The sequence below is a fragment of the Rattus rattus genome, chromosome 4, assembly GCF_011064425.1.
Source record: "Rattus rattus isolate New Zealand chromosome 4, Rrattus_CSIRO_v1, whole genome shotgun sequence".
NCBI lineage: Eukaryota > Metazoa > Chordata > Mammalia > Rodentia > Muridae > Rattus > Rattus rattus.
Genome location: NC_046157.1, coordinates 155,492,140 through 155,507,490, shown reverse-complemented (window position 1 = coordinate 155,507,490; position 15,351 = coordinate 155,492,140). Strand labels below are relative to the sequence as shown.

At 45.2% G+C, this 15,351-nt stretch overlaps 1 protein-coding gene across 1 annotated transcript in view; it reads right to left on the bottom strand.

Annotated features, from left to right (window-relative positions):
* Nucleotides 1-15,351, bottom strand: part of Col4a3 (collagen type IV alpha 3 chain) — a 127,903-nt gene that overhangs the window by 70,770 nt on the left and 41,782 nt on the right. Inside the window, exons 2-3 of the mRNA XM_032901461.1 lie at nt 3,003-3,059; nt 1,254-1,343 (exon numbers count right to left, since the gene is read on the bottom strand). Coding sequence (XP_032757352.1) covers nt 1,254-1,343; nt 3,003-3,059 — 147 coding nt within the window. The remainder of the gene's footprint in view (nt 1-1,253; nt 1,344-3,002; nt 3,060-15,351) is intronic.

The following is a 15,351-nucleotide window of genomic DNA, read 5'->3' as shown; positions in this document are numbered from 1 at the left end:
CTTCACTTCCGGGGAATGGAGGTGCCTGCACTAGGACCTTCATGAATCTTGTGTTCTTGTCTGTCTCTTCAGGTGCATCCTCTACAATAAAGTGGTAATCACAGAGAGGTCCCCTGGAGTTCTGTGTATGGGCATCACCGGGTCAAAGTGAAGAGAAAATGCAGAACAGGGAGGAGTAACTGGGGCAGTGCTTGGCAGAGGGAAAATGCACCGTTTAAGTGTTCTAGTGTATGTCAATACAGTATGGGATTTTAAAAGACTCCACAGAGATCACTTATAATTATCACTCATAGCTTATAGCTCACAGCTTGTTGGAGGCCAGTAGTCAGGGGAATGAGTTTGTATGCCTGACAGCCCAGGTGTGTGGCTAGCTGATGTCCCCAGGGAAGGAATAATAGGCAGATCTAGTGGTTCACGGTTATTTGGTAGATCCTCTTGGGTATTTATTGAAGCAAGGGCCTTTGAGTATCACCACAGCCTTTAGGATGAAGCTGCATGATAAGCTGGCAGCCCCTGCTTCAAACCTTAGGAGCTCAATGCTCACCAGACCCCACAAAGGAACGGGTGATGGGGAGACAGGAATAGAGTCAGGGATAGGGGACGTCCAAAAACAAAGGCAGACAGATGTTTCCAGATGGGAAGTAAAGCAGAGGTTCATGCTAGGTCAGGATCCAAAAGTACCCTCCACAGTGGTCATTTGGAGGTCACTGGTGAAGTTTGCAGGAATGTTTTCAGGGAAGAATCCAAATGCAAAGTGGCTTTGGCTAAGGGAGGAAGAGCAGGAGACCCACAGGTACCACACTACCTACTCCTCCAAGAACCTGACCTAAAGAAAAGACAAGGAGAGGATGAAAATCCTGTCGTTAGGGGACCTGCAAAGATCTAGACAAATTTGTGTGCCAGCATAGCAAAACTTTTATGTTTCTGCCCTGAGATAGAAAAGCCAACACCGAAAGCATTAATTCCAAGATCCTTTAGAAAGGAGATGCTCCCGAACTAATGGAATCCCAGTGGTCAGGCACAGGTGAAAGTACTCCTCCCCCCATGTAAAAGAAGCTTGGTTACATTTATGGGCAGAAACTACACATGGCCTGGGTGGATGAGCTGGGTGAAAGCTCGGTAAGAGAGGAAACCAAGAACTTGTTTTATAGTCGCCAGGTGGGGAATCTCTATACAGTCTCAGTGGCCCATAGGGTGAACGTGGAGAGGGGTTGGGTGGGCAGAGGATTTACCAAGCTTGCAGGCTGACATACCTTGGGTCCCTGTGGTCCAGGCAAGCCTTCAGGACCTGGAAATCCTTTTTGGCCAGGAAATCCAGGGGGCCCAGGAAAGCCGATCTCCCCCTGTTAAAACGAAAAGAAATCAAGAAGCAAGCAGCAGTTATCCAGCAACACGTGCTGCCAGAGAGCAGCCTTCTCTTCGCAATGATGCTCTTCTCTTGCATCAAGGGGTCTCGAGTTAGCATTGCAGCTCCGAGGGTAGCCAGCGTCTACTAATGTATGTCCATAGGCTTCAGAGTGATGCCCATGTCCTTTAGAGACTTTCCCCAGACAGTAGACCTACCCAGGACAGAGGTTAGAGGGAAAGGGACCAAGAATTGAAAGGACAGTCTCGATAGAAAGTCAAGATTAGTGGAATGTGTTTATTAAGAGGTGGAGACGATGAAGACGAGGAGAAAGGGTGTGTTTTGACTTGTTAGTAAGGATGAAAGGAAAACAGAATACCATGGAGGTGTGAACTCAAAAGCATTTTTGATGAAAAGGAACGAGTCCCTCAGCCGGTTGTTTTCATGGAGTTTCAGGAGAGGCATCAAGAGCAGCACAGCACAAAGTGTGAGCTAAATGATCTCGTAGGTAGGGCTGGATGACGCTATGGGGAAGCGTCTGGTAGAGTGAGTAAAATAGAGTTTCACCAACAAAAACCTTCCCAGGAACCAGAACGCTGCAAATAGTCTCCAACAGTCAAGGCTACTAGTTAGTTCGATCAAGTTTGTAACAATTGGCAAACACAGTAACTAAATAAATAGATAATAAATAATAAACCAACAGAAAAGATCAAAAGTCTGCTGTTTTACACTTGTGTACGGTCAAGCACAGCCAATAAACAGAAAAGAAAAGATTTACCAGAGACTTCTTACCACCCAGTTACTCTCACATTTTAAAATCGCATCATGCATACAACTGGAACCCAACATATGCCTGAATACAGGACATTCAAGAGTAAATATGAACATGCTACATTCATTCATAGCTTAGGTGGGGATGGGGGAATCCTAATGCAAGTGAATTATACATATACTGTCTGCAGATAAAATTAACATTGTAATTATCATATAGGCATGTATAAATATTTAGACAGCTCAAAAGGTGCTTTCTTTGAAGCATTTTTAATAGTTATTTTTCAATATCGTTGAGCCATTAATTAATATCTCCGAGACAAAAGAGGTTGGTAAACAAACGAAGATACTTTAGCTCTGCCCCTGTCTTAATTACCATAAATTGCGAGTTAATGGAGCAAACTGATGAGATTTCGCAGCCTTCGTTTTCCTTGCATTCTTCAACGGAGCTTTGAATTTTTAACTAGAGGGCTGCTGCCGATTTCGCCACCAGGGGGCGGTCTTGTTCCAGTGCTGTAGCCCAGAGTCTGCGGGTTTCAATGTTTACATCGAAGCGAGAGAATTAAGTTGTTTTAATTTCTTCTCTCATGTTTAGTAACATTATAAATATAGCGTATGCTAGGGAGGCTTCATAAAAATGTTCTTTTGCTGCCAACTCGCTACTTATTCAGCCAAGAGAGTTACAGTCTGGCTGCCAGTATTTACCCAAGGTAGCCGGGGGCGCTGAGCTTTCCTAGAAGGCTTTCAACATTGTTTAAGGTTAATGTTTATATACAATTACTTTAAAGGTGGATTTAGGGGACTGGATGATGATCTCCACCACAGAAGGGCAAAGTGTGGCAGACTCAGGCATCTGTGAAGAGGCAGCGGGAAATTCTTGTCTTACCTTCTCCCCTTTGGTTCCCCCACAGAGGCATTTTCCTTTGCCTTCGCAGACACAGCCCTGGGAAGAGCAAAAGAGGACAGTTGATGGATAGCAAACTCTTCTGATCTTTGACCCTTGGACACCCGAACCATGATCCGCATGACATTGTGGCAATACTTTAATAAAAGCGAATAGGGAAAAAAAATCATAGAAGAAATGTCAAATGACATAGAAGTGTCTTTTTTTTTTTTTCTTTTCAACTAAGACCTAGGAAGTTAGGCGGTTTACTTGTGGAAAGGGTGAAGTTGGTCAACCCTCCTCCCTTTTCTATGATAATAAAACGTTGAACTATAGGAAACTGCCATTGATGTAGGTGGGAAGTGGTTGGCCTAACATTGGTATATTTTTAGGTTCATTAGAACGTGTGTGTGTGTGTGTGTGTGTGTGTGTGTGTGTGTGAGAGAGAGAGAGAGAGAGAGAGAGAGAGAGAGAGAGACAGACAGAGACAGACAGAGAGACAGACAGACAGAGAGACAGACAGATTTGGCTTCAATGCATATTTAATCCTGGCTCTCCTGCGTGCACCACCTCTCCTATGTTATGACTGAATGCATACCATTTTCTCCATGTGGTTCAAAGCTTTGCTTCCCTGAACTAGCATTCAAGACTGGTATAAGAATATTAATGTCCAGATGTCTGGCAGAGACAGGGCACACTTTTAATCCCAGTACTCTGGAGGCAGAGGCAGGCAGATCTCTGAGTTTAAGGCCAGCCTGGTCTACAGAGTGAGTTCCACCAGAGCCAAGGCTACACAGAGAAACCCTGTCTTGAGTGAGGGAGCTTCTATTCTATTTAGTCTATGACCCTTTGGCACATACAAATCAACTCTAAAAAATATTACCCGCCTACAGGAAAAGAAGAAGAAAAACAGTCATAAGTAGTCGCTTTAATATGTACTTTTATATACCTGATATAGTCTACAGTCACACATGAATCTTTTCCTTCATTGTTTCCTTTAGTCAATACTAACTGCCAATTAGTTTGCTTCTATAGAAAAAAATATAATCGATAATTGACAATATCAATTGATAATTGATGACCTAAGAAATTGAGGAAACCGGAAGGGAACTTCGAAAGAAAACGAAATTCTATTTGTGCAGCTGAGAGGAAAAGAGTCTCAAAAATCTAATTAACTGAATGCATTTCCTTGGGTGAGGACAGGAGACTTTTCTGCCATCCATGGAAGAGGGTGCGCGATGGTTTTCCCGCCCTCACTCCCTTCATGCATTGTGATCCCGTGAACCGGAAGTACTGGCTGAGGCACCCAGTCTCCAGGTCACAGGTGTCTGTAGTGGTAAGGACCCATCCTAGTTGTCTCAACAGTCCATACTCCTATCAGTCAAGTAATTAACTGCACTCTTCTTAGCAATGGGCTCCCTGAACGTCCGTGTCATCTGACAAACTGTCAGGAGGGCAGATTCTCATCTCCGTCCCGCAACTGAGTCAGAAACGTTTGGACTAGCGCTCGGGAATCCCTTTCATCAAGACCCCTTTGCTGCTAGTGATTTCTTTCTCACGGCTGAGAACTCTGTCTCTGCATGAACTTGACATCGTATACATGGGGTTTCCAAGCCACTGTCTTCAATTAGAGTATGCATGACAGCCCTAGCCCCTGTCCTCAATCGATAGCATGAAGTTCTGCCTCTCTCAAGCCATAGATGACTGGATCCTGAACATCTCATTTAGGGAAAGGGAGTGGGGGACATGGTTATCCTCTAAACCTAAGAATATTAAATGGGGCCACAAGGCAGGCTTAATTCAATTTTATTTTGTTTATTCTATATCATCTATCTATCTATCTATCCATCCATGAGTCCTTCCATCCATCCTTCTATCTTCATTTATTTGTTTTTTTAAACTTGAACTTTTTTTCTTGGATATTTTTTATTTACATTTCAAATGCTATTCCCTTTCCTGCTTTCCTGTCCATAAGCCCCCTATCCCATTTCCCTCCCCCTTCTTCTATAAGGGTGTTCCCCTCTCCAACCACCCCCACTTCTTGTCTCCCTGCCCTGACATTCCCCTACACTGGGGGAGGGAGGGGTCCAGCCTTGGCAGGACCAAGAACTTCTCCTCCCATTGGTGCCCAAGAAGGCCATCCTCTGCTACATATGCAGCTGGAGCCATGGGTCTGCCCATGTGTACTCTTTGGATGGTGGGTTCGTCCTTGGGAGCTCTGGTTGGTTGGCATTGTTGTTCATCTTATGGGGTTACAGCCCCTTCAGCTCCTTCAGTCCTTTCTCTCACTCCTCCTTGGGGACCCCATTCTCAGTTATCTATTTGTTTTGAGTAAGAGTCATTCAGTCTCCACTCTGGGAACCTGAGTTCCCAGACTGTAGCTTGAACACTGCATCCACCTTGAACTCCTTTAGTCTAGGCCACATCTCCTCTCACGGAACTTCTGTAGTTTCATGTTCAACGTACATTTTCCTGATGGCTGTATGTTCCAGGGGAGAAGGAACTGTCCAGCGTCCTTCATGGCCATGTCCTAATTGTGCCATATACCCTGAACAAATGCTGGGCTGACCGGATGGAAGCTTACGGTTCTGCTGTGACCAAGGGATCCACGTCTGTGTGGCTTATGGGCAATTATGATTAAGGCGAAGACAGAGCCTTCTGAGACTGTAACATGCTGAGACTGACACAAACTGAATTATTTGCAGCATTTAAAGTCCACGCGAGAGTTGAAAGGCATTACAATAAACTGTCTTACATTGTCTCATTTAAGTTTACTAGCTGTTGATATAGTTTCCACATACACTTCATTTTCCTCTGGCTCTGTTGCTCTCTCCCTCTTTCTTTCTTTACCTGTACACAGACACCACACACACACACACACATACACACACACAGACACAGACAAACACACACACAACACACACACACACAGACAAACACACACACACACACAGACATACACACAGACACACACACTTCCCCCCCAAATCACTGAAAAACAGACTGAATTCAGGCTGACACACCACCTCAAAATGAGCACATATTTTTATCTAATTGCAATATTAAAAGTAAGAAACCAAAATGAATGTCATTTTAGTATGCTTGCTTATTAGAAGATCGTCGCTGTATTTAAGGTTCATTTTTTTTTTTAGTATTATTTATTTTATGTATAGGAGTGTTCCATCTGCATGTACACCTGCAGGCCAGAAGAGGGCATCAGATCCCATTACACATGGTTGTGAGCCACCATGTGGTTGCTGGGAATTGAACTCAGCACCTCTGGAAGAGCAGCCAGTGCTCTTAACCACTGAGCCATCTCTCCAGCCTCTATTAAAGGTTCTTAATGATGGTAGAAAGTTAAAAGCTGTTTAATATCTAGGAAATCTTCGATCTTATAGTAGAGATCTCATCACTTACAAAAAAGCTATTTCTATATGTTTGTTCGTGTGTATGCATGCTATACATGTGCTGGTAAAGCTATTTCTATATGTTTGTGCATGTGTATTCATGCTATACATGTGCTGGTACCTTCAGAGGCCAAAAACTACTCCCCAAAGCTGGGGTTACTGGTGGCTGTGAGGCCCCAACATGAGTGCTAGGAGATGAACTTGGGTCCCCTGGGAGAACAGAAAGTGCTCTGAACTACTGAGACATCTCCTCAGCCCTACGATTTAATCTCCATTGATGTGTTCTTTTCTAACTTTTAAAAAGCTGTCTCAAACACGTCTCTTGGAAAAAGCAACTTTCTTTCAACAACGAAATTATTACCTAAATAATATTATACAAACAATATTAATGATGACTATTGTGGTGTTGCAGTGTGGGGATGGTACCAGGGTCTTGAGTTCTAGGATGGGGCCATTCTTCTCGCCCTTCAATTTTATTTTCATTACAGCTTCCTATACTGTTTTCATAGAAATATATTTGTCTCTGCTCTTTTAACCAAGTTGTTCCCCAACATCTAATTAACTTTACTTCATTACATCTCTGCGCGCTGCAGGCAGAGACTAGGGTTGGCGTGGCGAACTCTTGGCCATCCTTATACTCAGAGATGGACACTGCTGCTCTGTTATGAAAGCAGTCCCAGTTGGCTTGCTGACTAGAAGGTGTGGAGAGGCTTTCTGGGAGCCAACTCAACGGACAGCCGTTTCACATGAGCCCACTGTAGCCTCTCTTTATGTGTCCGCCCTACTGTTGTCTGCTTGTGGCTGTGTCTCCACAGCTGGGCCTACAGCTGTCTCTTCCCGCCTGGAGTATCAGAACTACTCCAGAATCCATCAAACAGCCAGGGCGTGTCCTGCCTACGTGTGTGTGTGTGATCATGCTGGCTGGGACTTTGGAGTACGTGACAGTCTGCCAACTAGTGGATTCTCCACCCGACTGGGTGAACTCAACACCACAGTAAGGGCAGCTCTCTGGCAGCTCGTCAGGGGCCTGTGCGGTGATGGAGAGGGCCTGGCATGGGCCCCCCACCTCCAGGGGTGACCTTGCATGCAAGATATAAAGACTTTTCACTTTGGGCATTTCCCCTCAAATACAATTTAAAGTTTTCAAGAATGTTTCAGTCAATGAACATAAGATTATTGGACTAAAGGATGCGGAGGCCATAGTTTCCTTTATACTCATTTTGAACCTATTCTTGAGACATCATGACCCCATTAATGATACAACCCACAATTATTAGTCAGAAGTTAAGACCTTCAAAAGCCCTGTGGCTAGAGGCCATCATTAAACCAACACAGGTGACAGTTATTGCTCATGCAACATTTTTGTGATTTTCTCTTTTTCAACAGCAAAGTGCTCCTCAGGGGCCTCCTCCTGAACCTCAAGCAAGTTAAGAGCAGGAAGCTCTCAGTAATACTTTCTCTCCCTTGGAACCAGAGCGCTGCCAAAGTTATGTTTTAGCATGTTCGAATATTAAATAATTCGCCCGGAGAGAATCATTCTTTTAATGGCCTCAGAATGCAAGAGAAACATTCACAGTGGAATAAAAGATTTAGAATCTCATGGCCACATGTATGTCCTGTGGTTGGTTATCAGTTCCGGTTCTATTTAGAGTTCTGGGTCAATTGCCAAACACTTCCTAGTTACCTCGCTTGAAGAGGAAAGCATGTCTTGGGGTCCTGTAGCAATTAATTAACAAAGAGGCCGTGAATTTGTAAGAGAGCAAGGAAAGGTCTATGGGAAGGTTTGGAGGGAGGAAAGTGAGGCGAGAGATGATATAGTTATGTTACGATCTCAAAGAATAAAAGGAGAAAAGATCCGCCTCGTGGTGGTTTGCATTGAGGAAAAGGGATCAGTCGAAGGCTGCCGCAGACGGCTGTGCGCTCAGTAAGGATTCAGGCATTGGGGACTTCCCCTCTCTGTTCCACATAAGACTCTGTGCCAAAGGACAGCCATGTGACTGTCTGGTCTTATCCTCAGTCTTAACTTGCCATGTTCCTTCCAGACATTTCCTCTCGAGTTTATCCAGTGCCAGAGCACTGGCCTTGACTTCCAGAATAAAGATGAGACTGAAAATTCTTTGTTAATTCCACAACTGAATTACAGCGTCTGCCAGCAGGCCCCGTAGAGCGCACCAAGTATGTTAGTTGATTAGCCGCCTATGACTTCTACATGAGTGCAGATACTATAAAGTTTTATCTATTTAATAAAATGCTCGATAGAAATCTCTGTGCTAACATATGTAACAGCTGTACCCCTTAGTCCTCACATGGGACCGCTAACAGCAGGAGCAGCGCCGGTCTCTGACTCCGTGGCCTGCCTTTGGCTCCCTTTCCCCTAACTGGACAACCTTGTCTAGCCTCAATAGAAGAAGAGGCTACAATTTGATATGCCAAGTGGGAATCTTGACATCCGTGGGAGGTCTCCTCTTCTCTGAGGAGAAAAGGAGGCGGGGCATAGAGTGAAGGGCTGATGAGAAGGAGGGATTGGAAGGGGAGAGGGAGGGGAAGCTCTGATTGAGATGAAAAATAAATCAATTAATTAATTAATAAAAGAGAAATCTCTGTGGTATTCAACGCTCATGCTGATAGGTGGCAAAGCACACAGACAATATACAAGAGGCAATTGCTTCTCGGCTACTGTGCAGGCAGCCTGGATGGTCTCTGTTTCGACCCCCACCCACAGCGTTCACCTATGGATGGTTGAGTGGTTAAGAGTGCATGCTGCTCTTCCAGAGGATTCGAGTTCTCTGCCCAGCATCCATGCTGGGCAGCTCACAACCACTCAGAACTCTAGCTCCAGGAGACCCACTACTCTCTTCTGTCTTCTGCCAGCACGGCATAGCATGTGGCGCTCACCCACACAGTCATACACGTAAGGGACAAAATAATAAACAAGAGATCTAATGAGGCGCATACATTCTTACTGTTAATTGAAAGGCCCTTAACACATGTATTTTTACTTTTCATGACTAGAAAAGAATTTTCAGACCACCGTCCTCCTAGTCTCTGAACACGGCCTGCCTCATTTTCTGCTGGCTCATGATATGGAGGTGGCCTCCTAGCCCCTCTGTCTCTCTCTGAGCATCCAGCTACCCTGGGTCAGTGGGAGGGGAAGCTGGCATCTTCGAAGCTGATTCACACTCTACTGAGCAGGGCTGTTGAGTCTGCATTAAAGTTATTGACCCTGCCCCGTCTCTGAGCCCGGCCAATGGCCCGAGGCAACGGGGTTTGTATGTGAAAAGAAGTGCTGAGGAAGTCCAAGTCAAGCGGTGCCAGACAGGCCCCCGCCAGCTGTTCTCTGCTATGTGGCCTCCGCCCAGTGACCCGGAGCCTTGGCAGCTTGCCCTCGGGCAAAGAAGGACCTAGAGAGTGGCTGCCTGCCCCGCCCACAGCCATCACCACTGAAGCCGCCCCTCTGCCCATCTTTCAGCTCCTGCCCAGGGAGATAGCTCTAGTCTAGACAGCTAACCCAGGCACCCGCTTCGGATTTTCTGGTTGACAGCAAGCGCGCAGATGACTGATTCTGACAAAGAAGGTAGCGATCTGAGTTCACCCGTGTGTTTGGAAAACAAACACTTTGGTAAAAACACGTTCGTCCCGCCTTCCTTGTTGCTAGGGAGTGAGGTGTGTGTTGTTACTACGGACTCCAGCTTCTCTTTCCCCTAAAAGTTGTAAGATTTTTTTTTTTAAGTTTTAATTTTTAAAAATTTCTAACTAGCATACATTTTGCAGTGATTTTTTTTTTAAATCAAACGTCTTTGTTGATTCCGTGTCCCTTCCTCCCTGTCCTCTGTCACCTCCCTCTCCTAGTACTGCTCTGTCTACTCCTACTCACCCCCCACTGTCTGCTCTCACACCTCCTATACCCTATAGGTCTCACCAATTTCCCCAAATCTCTTCTCCTGAGCTCCTTCCTAGTTTCATGGTTTATATCCATACCCCACCTACACACACACACACACACACACACACACACACACACACACACACACACACACGTGTGCATTCAGGCTTATGAACAATATCAACTCAGGTCTACATATGAGAGAAAACAGTAGATGCTTTTCTTTCTGAGCCTGTTGCTTTGGTTAATAGAATGCTTTCTAGATCCATCCATTTTCCTGCCATTTTCACGGTTTCAATGTTCTACACAGATGGATATAATCCCTTTGTGCAATGCAAGATGATTCCGATGTGCGCCACACTGTCAGGGTCCGTCCCTCTGTTCTATTTCCTTGGTATCTCAAGCCGTGCAGCCGTAGACACGGATCTGCAAGCCCACGTGTGGTAGGTCATGCAATCTTTGTGGTATACACTCTGAATTGGCATGGCTAGGTCTTCCTTACCGTAGTTCTGTTTTTAATTGTTGACAAACCTCTGCACCGATCTCCATAATGGTTGAACTAGTTGAGATTCTTCCTAGCCATGGGTAGGGGTCCTCTTTTCCCATGTTTGCATCAGTGACTGTCACTGGATTTCTTGATCTTAGGCATTCTTGGTGGGGCGTGTAGTACAAAGTGTCAGACGTTCCTTTCTCATTTCCCTTAGCCTAGAGAAAGTCTCACTGGCCAATTCAGGTTAGTCTAGGAGGTCGGTCATTACTGCTTTCTCTCTCCTCCTTAGTTCTCTTTGTGAAATTCTGTGGGCTTTATCATCTCTTGTTTGAGTTTTTGTTTTGTTTTGTTTTTTTCTTAAGAGGTAAAAGAAAGGTACTATTAGGTCCATTAAAAGAAAATCTATCATGTTACTGACAATGTTTTCAGGAATCAATAAATCCTCACGAAACAAACAAACAAAAACCAAAACAACAACAACAAAAACCCTCCTTGAATGCACCAAGCAGTAGAAAATCCAAACTCAGAATTGGATTTCTGGGGATCCTGGTTCCTTAGCTTTTTCAGAAAATACTTTAAACAATGCTCTTTAATCTTTTAAAGTGTATCATGCTATACACGAAAGCTGTGTGCTCCTTTGCTCTGGTCAGTTGCTGAGGAAACATCCGGCTTGTTGACCGGGACTAAGGCATCTGAGGTTCTCGAGACGTTCCAGGTGCACAGGTGTGTCCAGGTGCACAGGTGTGTCCAGCTCACAGCCTACAAGCTGCATGCGACCTGATTCAAAGTCACAAATGCGCTTCCTGTACTGCGAGAGCTTGTTGAAGCTCCCGTTTGCTAACCTGGCTGCACAGTTCTCCAGTGTGAATTTTAGACACGAAAACATCATGTCAAAAGGTTGAACACTCCATCAGTCTTCTTCAGGTGTTGACCCTGTATGCTGTAATACTATCTGGTCAAGCAGGATGGGCCCCCTGGTACCACAGAAGCAAGTCTGATATGGTGGTGACCAGCTGCCTAGTGGTTGGATTTTATGCCCACTCCAGAAGAAAGAATTCATATCCAGAACTGCAAAGCTAGCCCTAAGCTTGTGACTTGAGAGATAACGGATCCTGGTAGGTAGGGAAACTGCTGATGCTATTGTTAAATGGACATGGTGCAGCTGATCAGTCGCCTATGGACAACCAAATTCATGCTTACAGAATGTTTTTGCTGTCACCTTTGGTCAGAGTGATCAGCCATGCGTGCAGAGACTTACAGTAAGTCAAATATAGAGAATGCGTAACTGTTAAACGCGCCACCGTAAACAGAGCATCTATCTTGCTCCTTCCAAGGCTCAAGGGACATCGTGGAGAAAGGGACAGAAGGAATGAAAGAGTGGGGTGAAGTAGGGTGTGGCACAGTGTGGAACGCTGCCTTCCTGGCTGGTCTTTCAGTCTTGAACGTACGGAAGCTGTGATTACACACACAAGAGCTACACAGAGGCCTTGTCAACACCCTGTCATGGAAGGGAGAGTGGCTCAGCAGGTCTCACCCCCTCTGAGGGTTTATCCACAGAAGGGGGGGGGAGAGCGAGAGAGAGAGAGAGAGAGAGAGAGAGAGAGAGAGAGAGAGAGACAAATCAATGGAGGTAAATAGCTATTGTGGAGTTGAAGCTGGCTTCCCTCTGGAGCAGAACTTGGGAAGAAGCAGCCAGGAGAAGTGTGCTTTGGTTCTCAGCTTTTCATGTTAAGGGTATTTTATTATTATGTTTTTACTCTGTGCATGTTTTACTTTGCTAACAGCGAACCATAAAAGTAGAAAGTCCATCTAGGATAGTTTTTCTGAAAATCAAAATTAGCACCTCAAAAGCAAGCCCAGAATAATAAAATGTTCATGTTCATCTCAAATAGAGAATATGCCTTCTGCTTCACATCTGAAGTCCCATAGTTTATTGTTTTCTAAAATGAATAGACATGCTAAGTTCTTCTTAGAGGGTATTTCTCTCCATTTGGAAAACTACTAACTTAGCTTTGATTTCCCTGCAGAAAAAAAACCCCATAAGTCAGAGTAAACAGAGGAAAGTTTTAAAGGCATTTGATGAAGAAGCCTTAAAGCTGGAGGATTTCTATGGACACCTCAAATCTGAGGGGTCCCTCAGTGGCTGCTGGTGGCAGACCTTTGAGGTATAGGATGCTAAGATTGTCTTGGCTTCTCCCTTCCCCTTTTCATTCCAGGACCAGTACAGATCTCCTTTGGAGCCTGGGTCTTCTTGTCTTTGGGAAATGAGCACACTGAAGTTTGGAGATTTTGGAGAGCCACTGACTTTTCTGACCAGGGTTTGGCCTGTGTGGCGACCCAGGGTGCAAATGTACATTTGTGCCTAAACTGGGCCCCACCAACGCTGTTCACTACTCTGCAAAACTTCTTCTCCCCAAATAGAATAGATGATGTCACTTGAGTCGGAGGCTGTGTGAGGCTGGGCATAAGCCAAGAAATCGTGACAATCACTCCTTATAAAGGACAAGAAACCCTGGATTAGCTTCTTAAAATTTGTGTGTGTGTGTGTGTGTGTGTGTGTGTGTGTGTGTGTGTGTGTGTGCTCATGCCATTTTAATGTCCTTAAAGTTTTGTGTACTCTAGGCTTGCCCCGAAGCTCTTTACCCACCAACTCCACCTTCCAAGGGCTGGGGTTACACCTGTGCACTACCACACTCAGTTATGTAATGCTGGGGACGGAACCCAGGACTTCATACCTGTTAGGCAAGCTAAATCCCCATCCTCTAAATTTTGCCTTTTATTATATGTGATAGAGGCCTGGTTGATTTGTTCTAAGCAACACGGTTGTAAGGTAGCGTTGGCTCATATAGATTTAGTGTATGAACTATATAGATATAGTAAGGTGCATCGCTTCATATAGAACCGTGACTTAGCAAAGGCTCTCTCTTTCCTGTTTTACTCTCAGTCTTATTAGACTTGAGCCATGGTAACCTTACTCTTCCAGAGCCCCATCCACAACGAGCAGGTTGGCGACTACACTTGAATAAATACTTAAAATATTCACCTGCATGGGCTCCCCCAGATCACACTTTGGTAAAATCCTTGACATATCAAGTATTAAGAACAGACGGCTTCATTTCAAAAGGCAGTACTGTTAACCCCCATGATATTTATGAGACAGCAGTTAGTTTGAAAAGCATAGCCCAGTTGGAGACAGTGAGGAACCCAAAACCAGCTCTTCCGATGGAATCGTGCCGCTCCTCAATTGAGTGTATCTGCTTATCATGGTTGCCTGTCAGTGCCACGTCTGCACTCATAAACTTAGAGCGTTCGTGTTTTGGTGGCCTGCGTCCCCAGTGGAGTGTTGTGTGCTATTCCCACCCACAGATGCTGCCTGCTTGTCCACATTCCTGTGCTTTTCCACACGGTACCTTGGCTGCCGGGGCCACTTCACCCTGTCCAGTTCTCACTTGGATAAGTTCGAACGTTTGGGTTTGGGAGCTGTTCCTAGGTCCCCCCTTTCTTCTCGAAATCCTCAAAGCAGTTGCTAACCCCTATGTTGCTTGGTGCATAACTGCGCTTAGAACATACACGTGTCGACTGCAATTCTCTCTTTGCGTGACTCAGTTCACCTTCTCAGGGGAGGTCGCATCTCACCCTTCTACGTTCTGACCAGTTTCACAGCATGCGGGAAAGACGGACTGTTCTCCCAGGAGGAAACCATCCGCTTAGCTCCCACAGGTTCATGGGCCCAAGAATTAAGCAAGGGAGACCCTGGCACACAGTGTGGATGGTGGGGGTGGGTCTCATCTTGAGAGCTGGCTGAGGAATGTGGAATGTGTTCTGTGTAGAAGTGGACGGGAATTGCAGAAAATACATGTGGCCTCAGAGAGAGAAGCTGGGCAGTGAGACACGAAAGAATCCGGTTGGCAGGCGATCCTCTCTGTGCTTGAGGGTGCTTTGGGGGTTTAAAAACAAGATCCTGGAAGAAATCACCTGCTTGGACCATTGACCTGATGATACATCTTCTCAGTCTAAAAGTACCTGCTCCCCCACAACACACACACACACACACACACACACACACACACACACACACACACACACCCCATGTCTTCCCTACTTTCTGACTTCACATTCATCAACAAATCTGGAAGCAACATCTTCACTCATTCATTTAATATTTACTGAATACGTTTATATGATAGGGAATATTTTCATAGGAGCACACATAATTTATCCCAGCAGGAGACAGAAAATAACAGACAAAAAAGAGGGTATAGCGCATTCGCCATAGTCACCGAGAATGAAAACGGCAGCAGGGACGCTGGAAATGAACCAGGAGGGCAGACTGCGAGACATTCCAGTAGAGAGTACAGAGTTTCAAGGATCAGAGGGAGGCAGCCTCATTTGACTGCATGGAGATTGTGGAATTTGAGCAAGTTTATTTTGCCACTGAGTGAGGGATAAAGTTAACAAGGAAGAAGAGACAGGGAAACTAGGAAGGAGGGGGCAGTGCGGAGGGGAGTGTGGGAATGTGTGTGAGGAGGGGTAATGTCAAAGGATTGTCTCCTCAAAGGGTCGGAGATGGAA